The sequence below is a fragment of the Olea europaea genome, chromosome 11, assembly GCF_002742605.1.
Source record: "Olea europaea var. sylvestris chromosome 11, O_europaea_v1, whole genome shotgun sequence".
Classification (NCBI taxonomy): domain Eukaryota; kingdom Viridiplantae; phylum Streptophyta; class Magnoliopsida; order Lamiales; family Oleaceae; genus Olea; species Olea europaea.
This window is the reverse complement of record NC_036247.1, coordinates 1,926,254-1,950,538: the sequence shown is the minus strand read 5'-3', so window position 1 is coordinate 1,950,538 and position 24,285 is coordinate 1,926,254. Positions and strand designations below refer to the sequence as shown.

At 36.0% G+C, this 24,285-nt stretch overlaps 5 protein-coding genes across 6 annotated transcripts in view; 1 reads left to right on the top strand and 4 right to left on the bottom strand.

Annotated features, from left to right (window-relative positions):
• Positions 1–531, bottom strand: part of LOC111402923 (RNA-binding KH domain-containing protein RCF3-like) — a 1,437-nt gene extending 906 nt beyond the window's left edge. Inside the window, exons 1-2 of the mRNA XM_023031247.1 lie at positions 365–531; positions 116–195 (exon numbers count right to left, since the gene is read on the bottom strand). Of these exons, the coding sequence (XP_022887015.1) occupies positions 116–195; positions 365–496 (212 nt within the window). The 5' untranslated portion in view covers positions 497–531. The remainder of the gene's footprint in view (positions 1–115; positions 196–364) is intronic.
• A 463-nt stretch (positions 532–994) lies between these two features.
• Positions 995–3,674, bottom strand: LOC111402922 (RNA-binding KH domain-containing protein RCF3-like). Its single transcript, XM_023031246.1, has 3 exons — positions 2,792–3,674; positions 1,409–1,882; positions 995–1,284 (listed from the first exon to the last, which is right to left on the bottom strand). The coding sequence occupies exons 1-3, from the start codon at positions 2,954–2,956 to the stop codon at positions 1,012–1,014; spliced, it is 912 nt and encodes a 303-aa protein (XP_022887014.1). The 5' UTR covers positions 2,957–3,674; the 3' UTR covers positions 995–1,011.
• A 2,309-nt stretch (positions 3,675–5,983) lies between these two features.
• LOC111402920 (protein phosphatase 2C 57) lies at positions 5,984–10,012 on the top strand. The gene is made up of 11 exons (XM_023031244.1): positions 5,984–6,408; positions 7,379–7,504; positions 7,642–7,744; positions 7,835–7,945; positions 8,096–8,175; positions 8,260–8,313; positions 8,427–8,543; positions 8,660–8,714; positions 8,788–8,820; positions 8,907–8,953; positions 9,612–10,012. The coding sequence occupies exons 1-11, from the start codon at positions 6,095–6,097 to the stop codon at positions 9,733–9,735; spliced, it is 1,164 nt and encodes a 387-aa protein (XP_022887012.1). The 5' UTR covers positions 5,984–6,094; the 3' UTR covers positions 9,736–10,012.
• A 481-nt stretch (positions 10,013–10,493) lies between these two features.
• Positions 10,494–12,029, bottom strand: LOC111402921. Its single transcript, XM_023031245.1, has 3 exons — positions 11,594–12,029; positions 11,421–11,473; positions 10,494–10,862 (listed from the first exon to the last, which is right to left on the bottom strand). Exons 1-3 carry the CDS (start codon positions 11,817–11,819, stop codon positions 10,737–10,739), a joined length of 405 nt encoding a protein of 134 aa, XP_022887013.1. The 5' UTR covers positions 11,820–12,029; the 3' UTR covers positions 10,494–10,736.
• Positions 12,030–16,768: 4,739 nt separating this feature from the next.
• On the bottom strand, positions 16,769–23,720 carry LOC111402919 (importin subunit beta-1). 2 transcript variants are annotated; one of them, XM_023031243.1, is made up of 4 exons: positions 23,544–23,720; positions 17,699–20,116; positions 17,525–17,595; positions 16,769–17,137 (listed from the first exon to the last, which is right to left on the bottom strand). In XM_023031243.1, the coding sequence occupies exons 2-4, from the start codon at positions 20,107–20,109 to the stop codon at positions 17,010–17,012; spliced, it is 2,610 nt and encodes an 869-aa protein (XP_022887011.1). In that variant the 5' UTR covers positions 20,110–20,116; positions 23,544–23,720; the 3' UTR covers positions 16,769–17,009. The 2 variants fall into 2 exon arrangements, with proteins under 2 accessions (XP_022887011.1, XP_022887010.1); XM_023031242.1 differs by lacking the exon at positions 23,544–23,720 and adding an exon at positions 21,159–21,337.
• Positions 23,721–24,285: the final 565 nt, after the last annotated feature.

Genomic DNA, 24,285 nt, shown 5'->3' with positions numbered 1-24,285 from the left:
GGAGGGTGGAAAAAAAAAAAAAAAAAAAAAAAAAAGGAAAATGAAGGCACGGTAAATAATTTTCCAAATTAGAATGGAGCAACGCCATGACAGGAATCAAACAGCGATTCACTACCTATTCAATGCAATCGGTGTATCTTCATGAAACTTGCTGTTATCTAGCGTCACTGTTGCATTCTTGAATCCCCTCACGTCCTGCATATCAAGTGGAAACTAAAAAACCAAAAAGGGGATTTTATAAGCTATAAAATTGGGGAATGGTCTGGTCAAGCAGAGGATTCCATTCCATTCCATCCCACCAGTCAAGATACAACCAGAAAATCGTGGGTGTTCACGAATAAAAATAGCATGCATGTCTACTTACTATCATATGTTGAGTCGCTTCTGCAGTTGGTATATTCTGATGAGTAGAAATGACAGGACTGTTTCCGGTATGTGTTTCTAGACAATTTATTTTTTTGCTAGAATCAGCCTCGGGTTTCACAACACCCATCATAGGACTAGTAAATGAAACAGAAGGTGGTGCTAGATCCTTTTTAAGCAACTCCTGGGATATGTAACTACGTAACCTTGATGTTACCTCAACAAGAGCCTCTCGAGCTGCTGCGATCTTCCCAATAATCTGTATATGAAAATTAACGCAAAGATTGCCAGAATTGTGTATTGGTCCAAGAACCTCTCCTCAGAGGATCTTTGGCCCAATCATTTTGAGCAGTAGGCACTTGGAAAGGGGAACAAAAAGAACCAAGGAAGCTACACTCGCACCAGAAAAGAGCTATTTATTGGTACTCATAGTAGATTCTGTATATTATGAAATCATGTAACAATAAAGATCAACATTAACTACTGTCCCATCATTTTTTCTCACTAATCCATAAATCATACCCCAAACTACAAGATTACTTTATATAACATCACAGATAGGACATCCCGTAATTTGGACAATCAATCAAATATCTTTAATGTCCTTTGAGACTAGCATGTCACTAACAGAAACACGTCTTCTAGAATTTACAAGCATGTAAAGAGACAAACCTGTACAATCTCGTAGGACCCCGATATACCTAGTGGAACGTCTTCTCTGGGCAGAATCTCTATGTTTGCACCTGTCATTTTCCTCATCTCAGGTAATGTTCTATCTTTTAACCGTAAGCATCCAGCTTCATTTGATTGCAGAAGTAACCGGGTAATAATAAAATTTTCTTTTCCTTGAACAAAATCAACAATACGGGTCTGAATATGCATCAAAGCTTCTTGAGCAGGAAACATCTCGTCATCAAGATCCTAAAAGACAAATAAGTGAAATAGCTTAGACGACCTTTTGGAAAAAAAACAAAAGCAAAAGCAAAGATGTTCAAATTTAATGCAGCAACCTGATCAGATAAAATTAAGAGAGAGGAAGATGTACCTCATCAGATGAAATAATAATTACACGCTCATCTATGCCATCAACAGGATCAGAAACCTTGACATCAACACCAACTTTATTTTGGAGCAAATCAACAATCCCATTTGACTCTCCAACAAGACTATCAACCTTGTCAGCTGGGCAAAGTATACGAAACACTATGCCCTCACCAGAAAATGAGTGTGCATTTTGTGCTGGAGCAGGTTCAGATTCAAAGACGTCTCCATATGAATGGGAGAATGTGATATTTCTCATGGAAACTGAAGAAGACTCTGAACCAAGATTAGACCCTTCAACAGATGATCTTCTTGCCCTACTATTCATGTGTGGAATTAATGCATCACTGGTAGAGGATAAATGCAGATGTGAATTTAGCCGATAATGGAAATGGTTTCCATAATGAAGTTGGCTCTCTCTCAAGAATGTGGATATTATTCGTATAGCATGTTTCACAGCATTCTTATAACCGACAACCTGCAAAAAAGAACAAAATCCTCACTATATTAACAAAATTATAAACCTTCGAAAATAAAGGCCGAAAAAATATTCATATAGCAGAATTTTCAAATATAGTGAATTAGGTGTGTGATCTTGTAGTACTCGAAGTTCAATCATTCACTTGTGGAAAACTAGATGTAGCCTAATTTTAAAGTAGAACTGCATCTCTTTAAGTCCAGACTGTCCAGTGGCCCGTAAAAGTGCACTCAGCAAATAGTACAACAATCTTCTCAAAATTTATCAAGAATGATTTGTGATGCAACTATGAATCTCATGAAGAGTTTGATCCTTGCTCAGGATGAGCGTTGATGGCATGCTTAACACGTGCAAGCCAGACGGGAAATGTTTTTTATAGTGGTGGACGGGTGAGTTAAAGGTAAATGGGTGATAAAGGAATCCTCATTGATGTTCATCATATCTTCGATTAACAAGAAATGGATGCAAAATAAATCTTAATCTCAAGTTTTTGAAAAAGTCACAAAAAGTACAAAAAATGTGCAGACACATGTGAAGCTATGCGTTCGGATATATAATACAATTGACAACGATGAATGAAAGCTTCATTTAAAACGTAACAGGCATATTTAAGGATTGTTACAAGTATTCAAAAGCTATAATTTCTTTGAAAATAGAAGTTCAATAACTTTTTTGTCGGCTTATCAGTAATTTTAGTCTTCATGAATCAGTATTATGTGTTTGCATATCATATCCCTCAACTGCATAAAGATCAACAGTCGTCATTTCCTAACAAGATTAGCATTAATATTGAAACATTTTGCATCAAGATAACTTTATAAGATAAGCTCTATGATATCCTGTGTGTAACAGAACTCAAGGTTTTCTTAATAAATACCCAAAGATCCATAGGGAAAGACAGATCAAAACCTGAACAATCTCTTCCGATGTTGCCACACAACGTGGCGAATGGCGATTTGTGGGTAAAACCCTAATATGGGTATGAGTCTCAATCTTCATTCGTTCCATTACTGTCCCTCCCCTGCCTATCAAACTCCCCACATGCATTCGCTGCACCACCAGCCTTGTTATCATCCTGTTACCATTCCCACCACAGCCCCAATGCCCAGACTCTGGGTTTACATGATCCCCAGACCCCACATTTCGCCCATCGATCTCCAAAATCCGGTCATGTATCAAGAACAATGCTTCCTGAGCAGGGTAAAACTCCGGTATAGGTCTGTCCAGGTCCTGCCTTCGCGTATCAAAAACCTCAATAATCCTCTCTTCATGCCCCGGAATCAACTCATGAACATTGATCCAGGCCCCTGTGCGCTCAATGGCATTAATGACACTCCCAGACCTCCCAATCACACTTCCTACGTTAACTTTTTGACACAGAATATATAAATGGTTCCTTCAGCACCACCTCCTCCGGCGGAGGAGCGCCGGTGGTGACGGGGAGCAGAACTGAGTCCTCCTCTGCCAACAACTGAATTGTTGTAGCGGGGTTCAGTCCTAGAGTCGAGGGTTTGGCCTGAATCATGACAAAGTCTCCTGAAACTCGATCTCCACATGGTAATTTGTCCCTTGATTCAAAAGTTCAAATCAACCCAAAAATCCAGACTCTAAGCAAATACCAAATTAAGAAGAACCGCTGAAATTAGGTTTCTTAGGCATGCTAGTTCTTATATATTTAAGAATTTATTGAGTCAAGTCTTTGAAGTTCAGCAGCTCAGATTCTGAGATTTACATAATCTTTGTTTTAGATTATAGATTCACCACATATGATTACAGGTTAATTTTTGTGTGTAATGAGCTGTAATACACACAGAAGAGTTGAACTTTGAAGAAAAAATGTGATTTAAATTGTCAGACTGAACCAAACTACAGGGCTAAACTTCAAGTTTTTGAGAAATTAACAAAAATAGCACAGCACTTCTACGTAAGAAGCAGGCTTATTTCAACCTTTGTTTTTCGAATTATTATTATTATTATTATTATTATTCGTTTGTTTTTTTTTTTAAAATTAAAATAGTACGTAAAAAACAAAAGTAAATAGATATGTAAGTAGAGAGTAAATTTAACCAATGCTCACTGAACTTTTAACTTGATTATTACTTGCTCACTCATTTTTCAAGGGTTACTGAATGCTCACTCATCTTTCCATATGGTTACTCATCCACCACTTGTCTCTTCAAATAATTGGGCTACTTTTGCGACAACTTTTAGATAACTTCGGACCACAAAAAATGACGAATTTTGATGCCGTTGAAAAGCTCATGATGTCTTCTTCAATTATCACCCAAAATCTCCCTATAACTCCAAGGGATTCGATCGAAAAATTGGCTTAAAAGTCGTCCAAAAATTCTGAAAATCTGCTCAGATTTTTTGGACGACTTTTAAGCCAATTTTTCGGCAGCTTCCGACCATCAAAACTGTCGAATTTTGATACCGTTGGAAAGCTCACAATATCCTCTTCGATTTCCACCCAAAATTTCTCCATAACTCCAAAGGATTCGATCGGAATAAATCGACAAAGTCAGCATTCGGAAAAGGCGAAAATCTGGACAGAGTTCGGGATGCTGACTTTGTGGGTTTATTCCGACCGAATCTTTTGGAGTTATGAGGAAATTTTGGGTGGTAATTGAAGAGGACATTGTGAGCTTTCCAACGGTATCAAAATCCGACAGTTTTGATGGTCGAAAGTTGTCGGAAAATTGCCTTAAAAGTCGCCCAAAAAATCTGAAAATCTGGACAGATCCAGATTTTCAGATTTTTTGGGTAACTTTTAAGGCAATTTTCCGATCGAATCCCTTGGAGTTATAGGGAGATTTTGGGTGGCAATTGAAGAGGACATCGTGGGCTTTCCAACGGTATCAAAATTCGACATTTTTGGTGGTTAGAAGTTGTTGAAAGGTTGTCACAAAAGTCGCCCAATTATTTGAAGAGACGAGTGGTGGATGAGTAACTATATGAAAAGATAAGTGAGCATTCAGTAACCCGTGAAAGATGAGTGAGCAAGTAGTAACCAAATTGAAAGTTCAGTGAGCATTGGTTAAATTTACTTGTAAGTAGATGGAAAATAAAGACATTTAGCCCTTGATTGAGCCCCATTTTTTCTGGAAGAATGAATTTTTGAATAGTATATTGTTGGGAAATGTGTGGTTAAAAAATAAAGAAAAATTTTGAATTTGTGTGTAATATTATTTTTATTGAAGAACGTGTGATTGAAATGATATCAAAATACTGTTAAAAAATGTATTTTTTTCAAAAGAATGGAACTCAAATAAGGGCTTAATCCTTGTCCCATCTCTTAGAAATCTCCAATGAGTGAGGAATGAGGTGGGGACGGGCAATTAAAAATCTATTTGATATTACTCAAAAAAAACCATTTTCAGCTTTTAACCTAAACTAAACACTCTAAATATTGAGAAAAGAAAGATTTATAGCCTTTGATTCAAGTTAAAGCATGTCGACTTCATTTCCTTTTATTTGTTAGCATGTCACTTGAAAGCTCTGGATGAAGCTAAGATTTTTTGTTTGTGGAGCCCAACAAATGGTATATAGTGCCATGATAAATGATGATTAATAGTGTAGTGATTGCTTACAAAAAGATAAGAGCAACATTTGAGGTAAACAATAAAACTATTGAAATTGAAAATGAATAAAATATTTTATATGAACGATTAGATCATATGTCAAATATATCTTATCAAGCTTACGTGTTCAAAAATTAGCTCGTGCATCTTACTCGAGGAAAACTTACTATTGTAGGCAATGGCATTCTGCATTCGAAACCTTATCTTCTAAACAAATAATAAAAACTTTACCATTAGACTACCAATAATTTATATTCTATGAGCTAAATTTGTTTTTCTTTATTAGTTTTATTTTCAAATACATATAGAAAAAATCAATAATGAAAATTCCGCAGAGAATACGTCTGGTCAAAAAATTGTTTTCATATTTCATTCTTTATTATTATTATCTCGACCTAGTTCCATTAATAAATTTTCTACAACTTTATTTTTATTGATATAATTTGAATTCCAATGGTAATGTGCCATGTGGACAGAATCTTGAAATCTAATCCGTTAAATCAGTTAGCGGTCTGCCTTTCCCTCCCTATTATCCTATGCTAAAACTCAAACCAAGCAATTTTTGATCGCTGGTAGTACCATCAGCTTTCCCATTTGTACATCTGAAGCTCTGTGCCTTCAATTCCCTCCAATGGCTTTGTCCAGTCCACAGCTTCAAAAATTTCTATTGAGCAAGATTCACTGCAACTATGGCTATAACAAGAACGCGAGAAAGGAGGTCGTAGTTAAAGGTGGAAAGGGAAGATGTTGCTCCGCGATTGCAATAGACGTGCCGTCTTCATTGACGAGTGCATCGGGAATTAGATGGGGTTCGATTAAGTTACAAGGAGCTCGCGAAGAAATGGAAGACGATGTTGTTATTGTTCAATCTGATGATCTTAATGGGTTTTCTTTTGCCGCGGTTTTTGATGGGCATGCCGGATTCTCCTCTGTTAAATTCCTCAGGTTTGTAAAAATTACATCAATTAATGGGGTTTTCGAGCATGTGACTTTGCTATTTAAGTCTTGATGTGGGTATATTTGTTAATGACACCCTTCATACATTTTGTTCAGTTAATGTGAAGTGATTTAGGTTTTCTAAGAAGCTATTGGAATGAAGTGGGTACACCTAGATTTTTTTTCAATGTTGAGTCGAAATTTTCTTGTTTAGGACTAAATTGAGTAGGCAAAGATCTCAGTTAAATTTTCATTGCCACCCATCCATTGATGAATAATGAATCAGTTGTGCATTTGAAGGGGGTCGACGACTAAATTTAAATAAATACACGAGTTTCCAACTAAAACAACTTAAGCTTTCTGATGAGGTTGTTCAATATGGTATGAAAGCAAGCAAAGGTTTTGAGTAAAAGTCACAACACCACTCATTTATGAAAATTGTGCACGTGTTGGCCCTCAGTAGAAAATTGTTCTGTACTCCACATGAAGGCGTACGCTAAAGACTAAAATTTGAGTATGAGTCACAATATCCCTCATTTATGAAAATTGTACACGTGTCAGCCCTCAATAGAAAAAAATAATCCCAACTCCATGTGAAGGGATGTGGCAGACTAAATTTGAGTAGATAAATGTGTTCCATAACTTTTTAGTTGAGGTGGTTCGACATTTCTGAATTTTGTTTCGTGAAGTGGCCACCAACTACTTGTTAATGAATACTTTTTTGAAAATGTAAGTTAACGTCAGCAAAGATCCGAGCAGTTATAGTGAAAATTCTGATATTATCCATGCTGAGTTTATTGCAATTAGCTGTAATAACTGGAGATTCATTTCATATCGAGATCTTAGATTTATAGGGATATTCATACATGACCTTCCATTCCCCCCTCAAGTTCTAATATGTGCGAGGACAACTGATTATGGCAGTTTAAGAATTGTAATTGCATAATATCTAAGACATAACTGAACGTATTTACTGCAGGGAAGAACTATATAAAGAATGTGTCGCAGCATTACAAGGTCCACTGTTAAATGGAAAGGACTTCAAAGCAATTAAGAATGCACTACTAGAAGCCTTTGAAAGCTCTGATGCAAAACTCTTAAAATGGTAAACCAATATTCCTTTCTGTTGTAACTTAATCTGGCATCAGCAAAATATGTCGTTGAACTCCAGTATTGTCTCAAAATGATTTTGCATGATATATGATTGTATTGAAGTCTCAGATGCTGTTTCATTTTTTAAAGGTTGGAGACTAGCGAGGAAGGTACTGAATCTGGATCAACAGCTACAGCTATTTTTCTTCGGAATGATGTGCTATTCATTTCACATGTTGGTGATTCGTGCGTGGTATATAACTGCTCATTAATTTTCATTAAAGAACTGTATTTTGTTCTAGACATAAAAGACAAATTGCCCCAATTGGCTTCTATAATGCAGTCTCTCTCTCGATCTGGTAAAGCAGAAGTTTTGACGAATTCACACCGACCCTATGGAAATAACAAAGTTTCTCTTCAAGAAATCAGAAGAATCAGAGAAGCTGGTGGATGGGTGTGTATTTCTATTCTTAGCTACAATTATTTGCCTGAATTCATTTGCATTAAGTCTTTGAAAAAGCTTAAATCTTTAGCTTTGTGTTCTCTAATACAGTTTCTGTGCATTTTTATGGGTGCTGATGAATCTATCATCTGATGTCTACAGATTAATAATGGAAGAATTTGCGGAGACATCTCAGTATCCCGTGCTTTTGGGGATGCTCGTTTTAAGACCAAAAAGATTGAGTAGGTTTATTTTTTATTTCCTGGAAAATTTTCAAAATGCTGATTATTTTTTTCATTTTTAAACTTGGCATTTCTTACTCGAAGGATGCTGGAGAAGGGAGTCGAGGAAGGCCGATGGTCTGAAAAATTTGCTTCTCGGTAAGAATATGTATATATACTATGAGATGAGATTTTGCTAATATGTAAACCATTCAGAAAGTTAAATTCCTTGGCCTCCGGTGAAAAAAGTTAAATTCCTTACATTGTGTCAGGGTACAATTTAACGGAGACTTGGTTATTGCGTCTCCTGATGTTTCTCAAGTAGCTTTAGGATCAGATGCTGAGTTCATAATTTTAGCATCAGATGGCTTGTGGGATTACATGAACAGGTCTGTTGGTTACCTTGACTACTTAGAGCAATCTATTTTCATGAATAAAGCTTATCCATAGCCTATTATTTCCTCTTAGACGGTAAATAATCTAAAAGTACTTTCATGTATTTCAGCTCCGATGCTGTTAATCTTGTAAGAAGTCAACTTAGACAACATGGAGATGTTCAGGTAAGTTATATGCCACGGTTTAGTACATTGGTTCCCAAGAAGGCATAGTTAACTTATTTTCTTCCATTAACAGATGGCTTCTGAAGCCCTTGCCCAGATGGCTCTGGTAATAAGTTGCAGAGACTATATATTTTCCATTTCCACATCTAAGTTGCACTTACTATTATAACCTGCAAATAATTTATATTGCAGAACCAACACTCGCAAGATAACATCAGCATTGTCATTGCTGATTTGGGGTACGCACTTTCTATTGGTCGAACTTCCACATTTGCTACTCTTGCTAATAAACCTAGTTTTATTTTGGTTAGTGCCTGTCAAAACCATTGAATGGTCTCATAAAGCTAATGCTGGAAAGGCTAAATTGTATATTTAAATTAGATGATTCAGTGTATCCACAATCCACCTGCCCCTAAAGTCAAGATGATGTTTTTACATGGTAATTCCAAGTCTTGTCGGCAGAAATTTATGAAAATTGTGCACGTGTTGGACCTTCGATGAAAAAATGAATCCAATCTACACATGAGAAGGCATGTAGAAGACTAAATTTAAATAAATAAATGTGTCCCCCTTTTAACATCTTTACCTTTTACATGAGGTCATTGAGTAACCAAAAAGTGAGAAGGACCAGCTAAAAAGGTTATGATAAGGATGGTTCATGGCATAGTTGTGTTGTATCATGATTAATGTTTCCCATTAAAACATAAAGTCTAATTAACAACTAATGGGTTTAATGGTAGTCGAACATATCATGGTCCCATTTCATCAACTTTTTGTTCAAGGACAATACAAGTAGTTAGCCTACATACATCTTCCATCTGCAACTTTACTTCAATAAATGAGGTCGCTCTTGTTTCTTCAACTTCATATTTGTTCTTGGATTTCAAATGTATGCAGGCAAACAGATTGGCAAAATTTACCTCTGGAGCAACAAAATTTTGTGTATGAATTAGGCCAAGCTTTAGCTACAGTCAGTATACTGTCACTTGGAATATGGATGTCAACTCTGCTATCATCATGAACTTGAAGTTTGACTAGTTATATGTACATACAATAAGAAGTAATTAAAAAAAATGTATTACCTATGCTTTGTACTTTCAAGCATACATCTTCAAGTATATATAACGTCTTGGAAAAGAGCAGAAAATAGTGCTTATAATGATTTTTGCACGAAAACTATTGACCAATTTTAGCTGCAAAAGATCTGTTCATTTTTTGCTGTATTCTCGACATCCATAAATATATAATTATGGCTTTGTAGTTTCATCTATATGAATGACTATTATCTGTTACTGCAATATATTCTATATTTGAGCATGTTTGGGAGTGTTTAAATTAAAATTTAAGTGATTATCTGTTGTGGGTTCTACGAAATTGTCATCATTTATAATCCAACGTACAAAAGCTTTTGCTTCAGAGTTTAGGAAGATCATGTTAGCCACAAAATGTCAAAAGATCATAATTGTTCTTCAAACCAAATTATGGTACTGAAATTGAGAGAGATCTTGTTAACAAATTTGAAATGAGGGAAAGAAAGCTTTGCTTGAAACTTGAAAGAAACTTGCTTTTTTTGAGTTTCTACTTAAGAGGGAAGATTTGATTGTAAAAAGACTTAAGTTACCACAAGAATTAAATAAGAGGGTTAATTTTTCTTGCATTGGTACTTCCAAAAATGTTGAGATTTTTATGGCCTTCTATCTGGTAGTACTTAAGAGGTGCTTACGATTGAGAGATAGTTGTGCTTGAGAGATAGTTGTCCATGCACTAATTAAGCTCTGGTTTTAAGATAGCAACAAATTTTATTCATTTCCAAGTTATTTCAAAGGTGACCAGCCACAGAAAATTTACATAAGAGCATCTACAATACTATGCCATTTTCTGTATCATGCCATCAAGAGAGATGTAGAGAGAGAGAACGATACTGTGTTATTGTATAGATATAAACTCGTTAACTGATGCAGTCATTTGTAATCAAAATCGTTATGTATTACAGCAAGCGATTAGAAGGCTGCATGAAGAGATTCAGGGATTTTTGCCACCGCCACCTTTTTTCCCTTTTTGATCATGCTTAGTATTTGCCCCTGCTTCTCCATAATCTAACACTGCATCAAGTACAAAGAGCTTTCTTGAATTTGCTCGCATTTCTCCCTTCAAAAAAGATGCAGAAAAGGTTAGTTGAATCGCGTGATTTGTCTGTTAAAATTGTTAGCAAATATTGGGGTGGAAAAATCTTTCGATTTGCCTAAGAAGATAGCTAAGCCTCCATTGAAGATTCCCTTGAATTGTATGTCTGGATATGCTTGAAAAACAAAAAAAAAATACATTTTTGGAATGCATCAAGTGCCTTGCCTCGTCTCACCATGAGATGAGACATACCTTATATCATAAAACTATGTTTCTTCTATTTTTGCACTCAATTTCCTCTTCTTGGAGGAGTTCATTATATATCTCAATGTTGACATCATGTGATATACACTATCATGGCTTGTTTAGTAGAGATATAATAAAGTGCTAGATAGTATTAAACAAAATAACTTTATCTTATATATTATACTGTCGAAATTTGTTCACTGCTATGTACCAAACATGCTTTTCATCTTTAGGCGACTTCAGCGTGAAATTTCATCGTCAGCGCTTTCTTTTGTGCATTCTAAAATGGTAGCAACATAATAGAATTAATGCAAATATAATTAATCGCCAAATTACCTTGTGACTTGTGAAAATGGGTTTTACACGAATCCCATAGCCGCCGACTTTGCCTACAAACAAGAAAAAGAGCAAATGCCTAAGCTGATATTTATCATATTCATCCAATGAGCTAAGCAATGAAGACTAAGTTGAAATTAAAGATTGTTCAAGATTGAATTTAGCTCAAAAACCTGTGGATAGGAAGCAAAATAGTAAAAGAAAAACAAGAAAAAAAGCCTTTATAGTAAGATTCATGGCTTTGTTTGTATTATATTCACTGCTGTTGAGGATGTTTTTTTGGTGCAAGTAGGTTGAAGGGGGAAAATGGCTCTTTATATAACCAGAAATATGCATTAATAATCTTGGTTTAGTGCATCCCACGCAACCAATAACTGATACAATGATGATGATATGCATTACATCTGAGCCACAATATGGAAGTCAACTTTAGTAAATGTGTGTGTTACATCAGAAAAAGCAGCAATAGTGTGTTTGGGCAGTAATTTGAAGTCTTGCTTTTGGTTTTCGTTGTTTTCATCTTTTTGTGAATTGTAAGTCAAACTCTAGGGGCAAATAGTTCATACCAAGTATCAATTAATAATGTACATCCTCTGTTGGTTAGTGTTGACATCATTTAGCCCCTAATTGACAAATTTTTTTTGAAAAGAATGAGTTTTTGAATAGTAAATTTCTGGAGAATGTGTAGTTAAAAAGGGGGAAGAGTTTCGAGTTCTCGTAAAGAATATTTTATTATAAGAATATGTAGTTGAAAATGAGTATGAGAAAAAAAGAGTTTTGAAAGAATAGTTGTAAAACTGGGACTTAGTTGTTATCTTCAACTCTATTTTTGCTGTGTATTCGACACTTCGTTTCCAGACTTGAGCATTAAGGAGTTGTCATCTGAGTACTTGAGAATTGGGGAGTTATGATAGAAAATATGAAAGACTACTACATCAAGAGTTAAAAGATGACCGGAAAATGGGGCTTAACCAATTATTATGACCATGAATATATTGCCTCAATCATTGTTGGAAGTGCTTCTAGGGGTGTCAGCACGGCCGAGCAAGTCGTGCATAGTTTGGCTTCACCCACAAGAAATCCTGAGCCATCGTGGACCATCCTCGGCCGCTACACGAACGTCCAGTGCCACCTTGGACATTTCACACTTGACACCCTTGAGTGCTTCTCTACCATCACTACAATCTTCCTTTATTTCTCTCGAGACATTATCCCAACATTAGACTTTATCATGTTGAATCATTTAATCTAACAGTTTATACTCTTATATAAGATCTTGTGTGTATATCATTTAAACGCAATTTTCAACATATTTACTCACGTGTAAGTGGAATTCATCTTTCCCCATCAAAAACTAACACGTGCAGAATCTCTGTAAGTTTGTGACATCAAACTTGAATTCATGACCTTTACTTACTCTATACCATATTAAATCGCTTAACCCAAAAGTTTAAGCTCTTAAACAATTCCATACATATATCATTTAAATATTACAAACAATATGTGTTAACCCTTCAAAATGTATGTTCAAATTTCGACTTCTCAGTGGCACCAAACACCAACTTTAACCTATTGTGCCTTTGACCCTAAAAATTTAGGCATTGGTCAAATCAATGTGTAGGAGACACAAAAGGATATTAGTGGCCTACAAAGGAGTAGTTTCTAGGGTTGAAATTTTGAAAGCCATTTAAAGGAAGCACTGCCGGAAGTTAGACAGAAAACACTACAACTTTAAACTTACTTATATGGTACTAATTACTTATAATTACTCATTAAGACAATTGATTAAAATAGTCCATTAGTTGCTGGAAACACGAAATGTTTGTAATCATGGTGAATTTTGGTGTTTTATGTGTAAGTAATTACGATGTTGTCGGGGACAGATAAAAAAGCTGTCAATTGTTTATACAAATTGGAAGGGGCCCTCGCCCCCCAACTCTGGTACGCTGTATTTTGTAAGAAATAATGAGTTTCTTTTTTGTTCAACTGAGCATAACACTTGTATGCATCTAACAATACGAACTAATTGGAGGCGGCTGTCAAAAATATCTACGTGATGCGCGCATTGAAATATACAAAATAAAATGCAAGTTGAATGTAAAATCAGGTTGTGAGTGGAGATGAAACTACTTTTTAGTCGGTCTAACATGGTATACATACTTTGTTCGGGTGCCTTTTAACATGATAAACATACTTTATGAAGTGTATTTGGGAGTTGTGTAAGAGAAACTTCGTGATTATAATAGTCAACAGATAAATCAATCTTTTTCGTGTATGGCCTTTTTTTCAATCGTGTTTTTTTATCTAAGTGCTCAATTGATAAAGTTTTTGGAGAAGTGATTTTTTTGGTGACTATATCAATAAAAAGTAGGAATAAATCTCACAATAAACGTGTTGAAAATAAGTATGAGAGAGAATAGATTTTCAAAGAATCAAAATCAAATAAGGACAATCTCTACGTCCTTATAGTTATCTATAGAGAGAGGGAGATGAATCAAATGATTCCACCCCCTCTTCCCCAAAAAGATGCTTGAAAACTCATTTCCATCGACTTGAGAAGGCTTCTCTCAATCTTTAAATACTCAGGAGCATCTCTGTTTATCCATTCTTCATGCTATTTTTCAATAAAGCAACATCATGTTCTTAGTCAAGAAAAAGACCTATATTTCCAGAAATCATCTTGTCTAGTATTATCTAAAAGACCAAATTGTTGCGAACATTGAACTTCCCCAACTTCTTAAGCTTTCTACCCTCAAGTCATACGAACTAAATGAAGGTAGCTATCACATAAAATCTACCTAAATTAGAATCATTAAACTCGAGTATTGAAATTTATTTCAGACAATTAGTGGAGACGAGACTACAAAATTTGAATCATGACATGTGCACTAAACAGTAGTTGAAGTCACAGACCTACTATTGAAAGTGGAGCATGCTGTTCTCTTACTACAAGATTTATTTTAGATCGAGTGTTGTACATTTGCAGAACCACAATTTTTTCTCGTCTCATCACAAGTGAATCTTCAATTATTTGCACTACATTCGTTGAAACAAAACTATTTGACTAGGGAAATGGGGGCACGAAAGTGATATTTTTTGTGTGCACAATTTCTGAGTTGGGTCTTCTCGAATGTCAATTTAGATGCAAAAATCACATGCAATGTTCTGTGTAGATCATATGCAAATTTTTCATCCACATTTACAACCAAGTGAAGTTCAAAAAAAGTTAATTTTCCCCATTAAAAGAATGCTCACTCCCTCTTTTTCTCTCTTAAATTTCTTACATTTATCTTTCTCAACCCATGGTCAAAATCATATATTAACCAATAAATGTCTTCTTTTCTCCTAAACATTTTGAAAAGTGAACATTTTTGAAAACAAAATTTTAATTTTTAACTTGGCCTATCATGCTACATAAAGACAACTTCAATCCTTTTCATATCTCGATAAATTCATCATGCAGCATATGTAGTTGACTAGGGAAATGGGGGCACGAAAGTGATATTTTTTGTGTGCACAATTTCTGAGTTGGGTCTTCTCGAATGTCAATTTAGATTCAAAAATCACATGCAATGTTCTGTGAAGATCATATGCAAATTTTTCATCCACATTTACAACCAAGTGAAGTTCAAAAAATTTTCCCCATTAAAAGAATGCTCACTCCCTCTTTTTCTCTCTTAAATTTCTTACATTTATCTTTCTCAACCCATGGTCAAAATCATATATTAACCAATAAATGTCTTCTTTTCTCCTAAACATTTTGAAAAGTGAAAACATTTTTGAAAACAAAATTTTAATTTTTAACTTGGCCTATCATGCTACATAAAGACAACTTCAATCCTTTTCACGATAAATTCATCATGCAGCATATGTAGAACAGACAAACATTTTTTCCCTTGAAAATACAAAATAAACTGTATCACATACATCCATTGAAAATATAGTTCAACCCATTGAAAGCTGAAAAATATGAGGCATAACTACACAAATACACTACATTTGGACAAGAATTGATTCTTCAAAATACCATTCTCAATCCTTCCAATGTCACCGCAGTTCATGACATCGTAATTTCTTGATCCCAAAGTTCAAAAACCAAAAGAGAATACATATTTAAAAATGCAAGATTGAAGGGGAAAAAAAACAAAAACTATACTTCTACATAAGAGAAAAGAGAGGCATGTATGTTTTCATGAATGCATGTATTTGACTCTTGACCTGTGAAATGCCTAACTGAAAATTTTTGAAGGAAAAATGATGTGAATGAAATGCCTAACCCGACCACCCACCACCCGGCCTGCTAACCCAGACCCCAACCCAAAGAATTGATTCTTCAAAATACCATTCTCAATCCTTCCAATGTCACCGCAGTTCATGACATCGTAATTTCTTGATCCCAAAGTTGAAAAACCAAAAGAGAATACATATTTAAAAATGCAAGATTGAAGGGGAAAAAAAACAAAAACTATACTTCTACATAAGAGAAAAGAGAGGCATGTATGTTTTCATGAATGCATGTATTTGACTCTTGACCTGTGAAATGCCTAACTGAAAATTTTTGAAGGAAAAATGATGTGAATGAAATGCCTAACCCGACCGCCCACCACCCGGCCTGCTAACCCAGACCCCAACCCCCCAAATAAAACATGTTAAATGAAATGAATGAGATTGAAAGCAATCCCACTCCCACTAGTGGTATGACCCAATGCAAGAGAAAGACTGACCTAAAAACATATTTTAAAAAATGATGTACCATGAGAAAGAAAAACAAAAATCAGGGAAGAAAAACGATGGTTGGTAGGTTGGCTGGCTTAAAGTATCTTGTCAACCAAAACTCTTGGGGCTTATCTTGTTCCAACCACTGCGAGAGACCACCATGGAAGCATAAAGCACAGTGCAGACTGATTTTTCTGTTGCGTTCTATTTCTCAAGTTCTTCAAATTCCTGAGAAGCCACCGCCTCTGACTCCTTCCCATGGAAAATAAATTAACCCGAGATTTTACTTCTCAAGCCCTTCAGAGAGTTCAGAGAAGCCACCGTGATTCTGATCCCGATCCCATGATGCTGATGCATGAGTTAGTGACATATGAAGATAAAATGCTTCTGTAGTCAGAGAAAATTAATGGCCCGATACATTGAATGCAATTCTGGACCCGACTCGACACAACCATATGCATGCAGGTTAGATAAAATGTACCCCATGGACACAACCTCAAACAGAAATGGCACGACTTGTTCCAACCACTGCGAGAGACCACCATGGAAGCATAAAGCACAGTGCAGACTGATTTTTCTGTTGCGTTCTATTTCTCAAGTTCTTCAAATTCCTGAGAAGCCACCGCCTCTGACTCCTTCCCATGGAAAATAAATTAACCCGAGATTTTACTTCTCAAGCCCTTCAGAGAGTTCAGAGAAGCCACCGTGATCCCGATCCCATGATGCTGATGCATGAGTTAGTGACATATGAAGATAAAATGCTTCTGTAGTCAGAGAAAATTAATGACCCGATACATTGAATGCAATTCTGGACCCGACTCGACACAACCATATGCATGCAGGTTAGATAAAATGTACCCCATGGACACAACCTCAAACAGAAATGGCACGGCTAATGGCCAACCTCGCCCACTCAGCAGATTCCTTGATCAAATGGTCATCTGAAGACAAGCATTCATTTAAAAAGTCTTTGCTTGACAGAGATTGCTGAATCAAAGAACCTGCATTGCTACCCAGAGTATCTGCTAAATCGCCCAGGACGCCAATAGCAGTTTTCATCACAACATCATCCCTGTGACAATATAGATAGAACATAAGGGTGATGAAAAAATGAATGATAGAACAACGAAGAAGCATACTGTGATAAAAAAAAATAAATAAATAAATAGAGGGTGTACTTACATATCTTTCTCCATGTAAATGCTGTCTAGGAATTGAAGGATATGTGGAGCATACGGGATCAGAAGCTGGGTCTTAGGAGAGTTCTTGAAGCCCTGGAATATTCCAGAATATGCCTCCAAAATTCCATTCCTAAGAAGATTAGTATATTCTATCATTTCATCATCAGCACCTGATGTGTGAGCAGACAATTCCGCAGCACTCTGAACCTGCATTGCTACCCAGAGTATCTGCTAAATCGCCCAGGACGCCAATAGCAGTTTTCATCACAACATCATCCCTGTGACAATATAGATAGAACATAAGGGTGATGAAAAAATGAACGATAGAACAACGAAGAAGCATACTGTGATAAAAAATAAATAAATAGAGGGTGTACTTACATATCTTTCTCCATGTAAATGCTGTCTAGGAATTGAAGGATATGTGGTGCATACGGGATCAGAAGCTGGGTCTTAGGAGAGTTCTTGAAGCCCTGGAATATTCCAGAATATGCCTCCAAAATTCCATTCCTAAGAAGATTAGTATATTCTATCATTTCATCGTCAGCACCTGATGTGTGAGCAGACAATTCCGCAGCACTCTGGAGCATGGGCATTGCATACATCAGGTACTTCTCAAAATTCTCTCCAATGGCGAGTGCTATGTCCCCAAAGGATGAAAATATTGGGGGCTTTACGGATCGGTGCAGCTGATTGCTTGATAAGTCTTTAAGGAGCTGGGTCATTATCCCGTCACAGTAAGGCAGAATCTTATCCTCCAATGCCCGGCAGATATCACCCACAACACCAACTGTAACAGCGCAAACTTGGTACTCTTCAAAATTCTGAAGACCCATCTCCAAGTACTTATAAAAGTCAGGCATGTATTTTGCAAAGTTGGGGCCTGTTGCATAGGCAAATGCACCAATAGCAAGCATAGCTTCCTCGTGGACAGTGGCACTTCTACAAGCAAAAACCCTGATAAAAAGGTTCATGATCTGATCTCCATAGTGCATGAAGGCATACTTAGTGGTGTCTGAAGCCCCTAGTTTCTGAATAATTACCTGTAAGCACCCACAGAGAAGGCCTTGTAATTCGTTCTGCTTCTCTCGCTCATCAGACGAGAGATTCTGAGCCTCGAGAGTCTTGTGAAGCTCTGCCATAATGACTTGAACAAGCTCCAAAACTAACCGGGCAGTTTCCTCAGTTGAGCACCTTACCACTTCGTTAAGTGTCTCGTACGCAGCAGTCCGAAGTCGTGACTCCCCAGCATCTTCTCTATGAGTGACGTTAAGGAGGGACTGAACAATTTCTTGAAAATAAGGCGTCAATGCAGATGATGACCCCAAGTCCTCATAACCTTGTGCGAGAAAATATAGAGCACCACAGGCTTTTTCAGCAACATTTGGAACATCTTTCATGCTCTGGAGGAGAACTGTAATAATCTGTTGGCAGTTTGCTGGAGTAATAATCGGTGTTTCCACAGTTGAACCATGAAGAAATTCAAATATTCTACCCAAGGTCCATGCAGTTGTGTCCTTCACATGGCTACTAGGGTCATTGGTTAATGCTGTGAGCATGAAGTTTAGAGCAACATTGACAATAGGGGTTAATTTATCAGGTGAAGGACCTTCCAATATGGAACCAAATGCATATGTTGCAGCTTCTCTTTGCCTCCAATCAGGTTTTGTTATATTCTCTTCAATAAATGGCATAACAAGCGGCACAATATCATCACCCACTGTCCGGGCAACCAGACCAAGGCAAGTTCCACCAGCCATGGCAAGATTCCAAGCACCTTCATCCTGATCCTGATCTTCTTCTTGCTTGAGAAGAGTCTCCAACAGCATAGGAACAAGCGCAGGCAGAGCTTGTTTGATAAAGTAATAGCACGGAACATCAGAATCTGCAGTAAATTCACCTCCATACTCTTCCAAAATATCAATCTCCTCATCACAAATTGAGCTCCAAAACTCAATGGCCTGAAGAGCAACTGGTTCCTCATCTTCTTTAACAGCCTTCGATGTGATATTGAAAATGTCTTGGATGTATGGTGCTAATTTCTCATAATATGTTGACCCAATGGAGACCAAACACTCAAAAGCAGCTTGGCGAATTTTCACCTCCGGGGAGAGAGTGGCCTCACAAACAACTCTCATTATGTAATCACGTTCCATATCATTGGAAAAGTTTGCTTGCGCAAAGCTGAGAGCATTATACAAAGCTCGGGTGGCGGAAAGCCTAACCTCATTGTTACCTTCATTTGCATTCATGCCTTGAACCACCGCTGTAAGTATCTTATTTACATGATCTTGCTCAACAACTTCTGGAACAACTTCTTCACACAAATATCCCAAAGTTTCAAGGGTTGCTTGCTTTACATGAGGTGGGACCTGATGAATATTTGACAGGAGAGATCCTATCAGCTCAGGCCACTGTTTCTGCGGAAGCTCGATGCCTGCAACTTTTGCAATGACTTGTGAAGCAGTTGACCGAGCATCAGGTACGGGAGAGGAGAGGGTTTGTAACAAACATGCCTTGATTTGGCTCTTCACAGCGACATCTAATGACAACCATCTTTGAACAAGCTCGTATTTTCTGTGTTGTTCCTTGGCATCCAAAGCATTTTTGAGGATCAAACCTGCCAGTTTTCGACTTTCAACTGGCTTTTCTTCACTAGCAAGCTCTCCAGAAAGGGATAATAGATAACCAGGAAGATTTTGCTCCTGAAACTGCTTCAAAGTATCTTCAGCATGTTTCCGCACGGTCGAATCTATAGCTTGTGCACTTAGAAGAACCTGGGTAACTTCCATCGTATCCCTACCAATATCGTGTTTGAATTACAATAAGAAACAGGCATATATAAAAATAACTCAGAACTGAATACATCTCAAATGCTGAAGAAAGAAATAATCCCTGAGAACATTGATCATAATGCAGAACTTCAATGAGAAATCCAATGCCATGCCAAAGATGAAAAAAGGATATGATTGGGGAACCATGAATTCGGGATGAAGATATTCAATTTGGCAATCTCATCTGAGGATGTTTGACAGAAGGGTTCCAGGAAAATATATATAAAAAGAATAATTGAGCAGGATATCATGGGAACTAAGAATACTCATGCAGTGGCCATAACACAGATAAACACTGACCGTATTTGCCCGTTTTACATCCAAAAGTTAAGAAAAATAAGCATTATGTTCAATATCCCCTCCTTCAGTGCAGTTACCATGAGACAAAAACAGAGAACACAATTTTCTAGGTTGAGAAAGGGGTAAGTGAACAAGTGCCACTCTTGTGCTCATTTAAAATGACACATCCAGAAATTTCCCGTGTAAATGGGCAAACAAACATGGGTGATAATGATTATTGATTGTTGACCTGGTGGAGAATAGGAACATTAAAAAGGAATAAAACAAATTCTTCCATAGATCTAAAAGACAATCTTCAAAGTTTAACTAATCTACAACGTTTCAATTAAACAAGATAAAAAGCCAATTGTTCAGTCTATTCTACTCATAATGTCTAACTGTTAAAACAGTTCAGATTAAAACAAAAATAACTTCCAGAAAGTAATCCGATCTATCCAAAAATACCTGATTAGCAATAAATCAGAAAAAGGTATCATATTGCATACTATTTCATAGAAACAAACAATCTAAAAAATGCGAACTTAACACGGAAAAAGTTAGATCGCTACTTTAAATGCAAAATAATTAACAAAGCAATCGAATCAATTTAATAAACGGATCTACGAGCACCAATAAATGAAACTACACTTCAGTAACTAAAATCAGAACAGTCAATAAAAAACTTTAAAAAAAAAAACATAAAAAGCCAAGCAGTTTAAATAAATTACCCGAAAAACGAACGAAATGAGATATTACTTCTCCTTCGGATCGAGATTGTCCAAAAGCGGCGCTTGTGAAAACCCTAAGAAAGAGTTTTTCAAACAGAGTATTTTTAGAGAGAGAAAGAACAGAGATGGGATGTAAAAGGCTGGGCTTGAATTAAGCAAATCTATCTCTACAATAATACTTTCCTTCCTTCAATATTTTACTGGGAATTATTGCGTATTGCACGGTCCAGGTAGTTTCCTCATCGTGTATTGTTGTATAATGTGGGCCCATTCATTTCCATGTTTGAGCCTTTTTTTCAAATGTTAAACCCTAACCTTAAGGGTCCCCCACCACTCCTATCCTGGAGTATCGTAAGGGAGGTAAATCGCAGGTTATGCCTCCAAGGGTACAGGGTGAAAGGCTGCTTGTACACTTGCACTTACCCAAGAGCCAAATCCATATTTCAGGATTCGAACCCTTGACGCAACAACCTCAAGCAAAGCTGGATTTCTCCACCTTCCCCTTTTACCACTTGGAGATGTGCCCTGGGGGCATGTTTGAGCCTTTTTTCCCTCATTAAATGCGTGGAGAATATATGATTAAAAGATGAGAAAAATTTTTAAATTTTTGTATAATATTATTTTATTAAAGAATGTGCAATTCAAAATAAGAGAAAGAAATATATTTTGAAAATAATAAAAACCAAACAAGGCTATTTTATTTTCATATTATCCTTTACTAGTAGCAACGATAGTAATTATTTTATTTTTATTCCTTCTCCGTCAACAACAATAACAACTTTGTATAATACTTTACAACGAGGATAACTATTAGCAAACAATTAGCCCATCTTTTGAGTTCCATTACCCAATTATTCATCTTTTACATATTTATTTTTTAATCATATATTCTTTAAATAAAATAATTTGCAAATCAAATCAAAACTTTTGCTTACAATTTAACCACACGCTCTTTAGAAAAATCACTATTTCAAAATTCTTTTTAACATAAAAATGAAGCTGAAACAAGGCTTAACATGCTCGGCAGAAAAATTGAATAGTACTACATTGAGTTAATAAAAAATTAAAATTTTAATTTATTATATAATTTAATCACATTAAACGGCCCTATTTGATAATCATTATTTTAAAACTTTATTTTATATATATTCATTTTCAATCACACATTCATACAATAAAAATTTTTTGAACGTAAATCAATAATTTATTCTTAGTTTTTAACAACTCATATCCAAAAATTACTATTCGAAACTTCATTTTACTCCAAATAATGATTGCCGAGCAGAAGCCAAGTCTCTATTATATATATATATATATGATTGAAAAATTGTGAATCTCATAAAATGTGGATATCGTGTTTGAATTACAATAAGAAACAGGCATATATAAAAATAACTCAGAACTGAATACATCTCAAATGCTGAAGAAAGAAATAATCCCTGAGAACATTGATCATAATGCAGAACTTCAATGAGAAATCCAATGCCATGCCAAAGATGAAAAAAGGATATGATTGGGGAACCATGAATTCGGGATGAAGATATTCAATTTGGCAATCTCATCTGAGGATGTTTGACAGAAGGGTTCCAGGAAAATATATAGAAAAAGAATAATTGAGCAGGATATCATGGGAACTAAGAATACTCATGCAGTGGCCATAACACAGATAAACACTGACCGTATTTGCCCGTTTTACATCCAAAAGTTAAGAAAAATAAGCATCATGTTCAATATCCCCTCCTTCAGTACAGTTACCATGAGACAAAAACAGAGAACACAATTTTCTAGGTTGAGAAAGGGGTAAGTGAACAAGTGCCACTCTTGTGCTCATTTAAAATGACACATCCAGAAATTTCCCGTGTAAATGGGCAAACAAACATGGGTGATAATGATTATTGATTGTTGACCTGGTGGAGAATAGGAACATTAAAAAGGAATAAAACAAATTCTTCCATAGATCTAAAAGACAATCTTCAAAGTTTAACTAATCTACAACGTTTCAATTAAACAAGATAAAAAGCCAATTGTTCAGTCTATTCTACTCATAATGTCTAACTGTTAAAACAGTTCAGATTAAAACAAAAATAACTTCCAGAAAGTAATCCGATCTATCCAAAAATACCTGATTAGCAATAAATCAGAAAAAGGTATCATATTGCATACTATTTCATAGAAACAAACAATCTAAAAAATGCGAACTTAACACGGAAAAAGTTAGATCGCTACTTTAAATGCAAAATAATTAACAAAGCAATCGAATCAATTTAATAAACGGATCTACGAGCACCAATAAATGAAACTACACTTCAGTAACTAAAATCAGAACAGTCAATAAAAAACTTTAAAAAAAAAAACATAAAAAGCCAAGCAGTTTAAATAAATTACCCGAAAAACGAACGAAATGAGATATTACTTCTCCTTCGGATCGAGATTGTCCAAAAGCGGCGCTTGTGAAAACCCTAAGAAAGAGTTTTTCAAACAGAGTATTTTTAGAGAGAGAAAGAACAGAGATGGGATGTAAAAGGCTGGGCTTGAATTAAGCAAATCTATCTCTACAATAATACTTTCCTTCCTTCAATATTTTACTGGGAATTATTGCGTATTGCACGGTCCAGGTAGTTTCCTCATCGTGTATTGTTGTATAATGTGGGCCCATTCATTTCCATGTTTGAGCCTTTTTTTCAAATGTTAAACCCTAACCTTAAGGGTCCCCCACCACTCCTATCCTGGAGTATCGTAAGGGAGGTAAATCGCAGGTTATGCCTCCAAGGGTACAGGGTGAAAGGCTGCTTGTACACTTGCACTTACCCAAGAGCCAAATCCATATTTCAGGATTCGAACCCTTGACGCAACAACCTCAAGCAAAGCTGGATTTCTCCACCTTCCCCTTTTACCACTTGGAGATGTGCCCTGGGGGCATGTTTGAGCCTTTTTTCCCTCATTAAATGCGTGGAGAATATATGATTAAAAGATGAGAAAAATTTTTAAATTTTTGTATAATATTATTTTATTAAAGAATGTGCAATTCAAAATAAGAGAAAGAAATATATTTTGAAAATAATAAAAACCAAACAAGGCTATTTTATTTTCATATTATCCTTTACTAGTAGCAACGATAGTAATTATT

Excerpts from the sequence above, each read along its gene's own strand:
- LOC111402922 (XM_023031246.1), bottom strand. The coding sequence starts at position 2,956 with ATGATAACAAGGCTGGTGGTGCAGCGAATGCATGTGGGGAGTTTGATA. Across the intron at positions 1,883-2,791 it reads CATCGGAAGAGATTGTTCAG|GTTGTCGGTTATAAGAATGC; the intron begins GTTTTGATCTGT and ends TCTTTTTTGCAG. Across the intron at positions 1,285-1,408 it reads TTATTATTTCATCTGATGAG|GATCTTGATGACGAGATGTT; the intron begins GTACATCTTCCT and ends TTTGTCTTTTAG.
- LOC111402920 (XM_023031244.1), top strand. The coding sequence starts at position 6,095 with ATGGCTTTGTCCAGTCCACAGCTTCAAAAATTTCTATTGAGCAAGATT. Across the intron at positions 8,715-8,787 it reads GACAACATGGAGATGTTCAG|ATGGCTTCTGAAGCCCTTGC; the intron begins GTAAGTTATATG and ends TTCCATTAACAG. Across the intron at positions 8,821-8,906 it reads CCCTTGCCCAGATGGCTCTG|AACCAACACTCGCAAGATAA; the intron begins GTAATAAGTTGC and ends TTTATATTGCAG.
- LOC111402921 (XM_023031245.1), bottom strand. The coding sequence starts at position 11,819 with ATGCATATCATCATCATTGTATCAGTTATTGGTTGCGTGGGATGCACT. Across the intron at positions 11,474-11,593 it reads ATTTTGCTTCCTATCCACAG|GCAAAGTCGGCGGCTATGGG; the intron begins GTTTTTGAGCTA and ends TCTTGTTTGTAG. Across the intron at positions 10,863-11,420 it reads CCATTTTCACAAGTCACAAG|GGAGAAATGCGAGCAAATTC; the intron begins GTAATTTGGCGA and ends TCTTTTTTGAAG.
- LOC111402919 (XM_023031243.1), bottom strand. The coding sequence starts at position 20,109 with ATGGAAGTTACCCAGGTTCTTCTAAGTGCACAAGCTATAGATTCGACC. Across the intron at positions 17,596-17,698 it reads ATTTACATGGAGAAAGATAT|GGATGATGTTGTGATGAAAA; the intron begins GTAAGTACACCC and ends ATATTGTCACAG. Across the intron at positions 17,138-17,524 it reads TACTCTGGGTAGCAATGCAG|GTTCTTTGATTCAGCAATCT; the intron begins GTTCAGAGTGCT and ends GTAGCAATGCAG.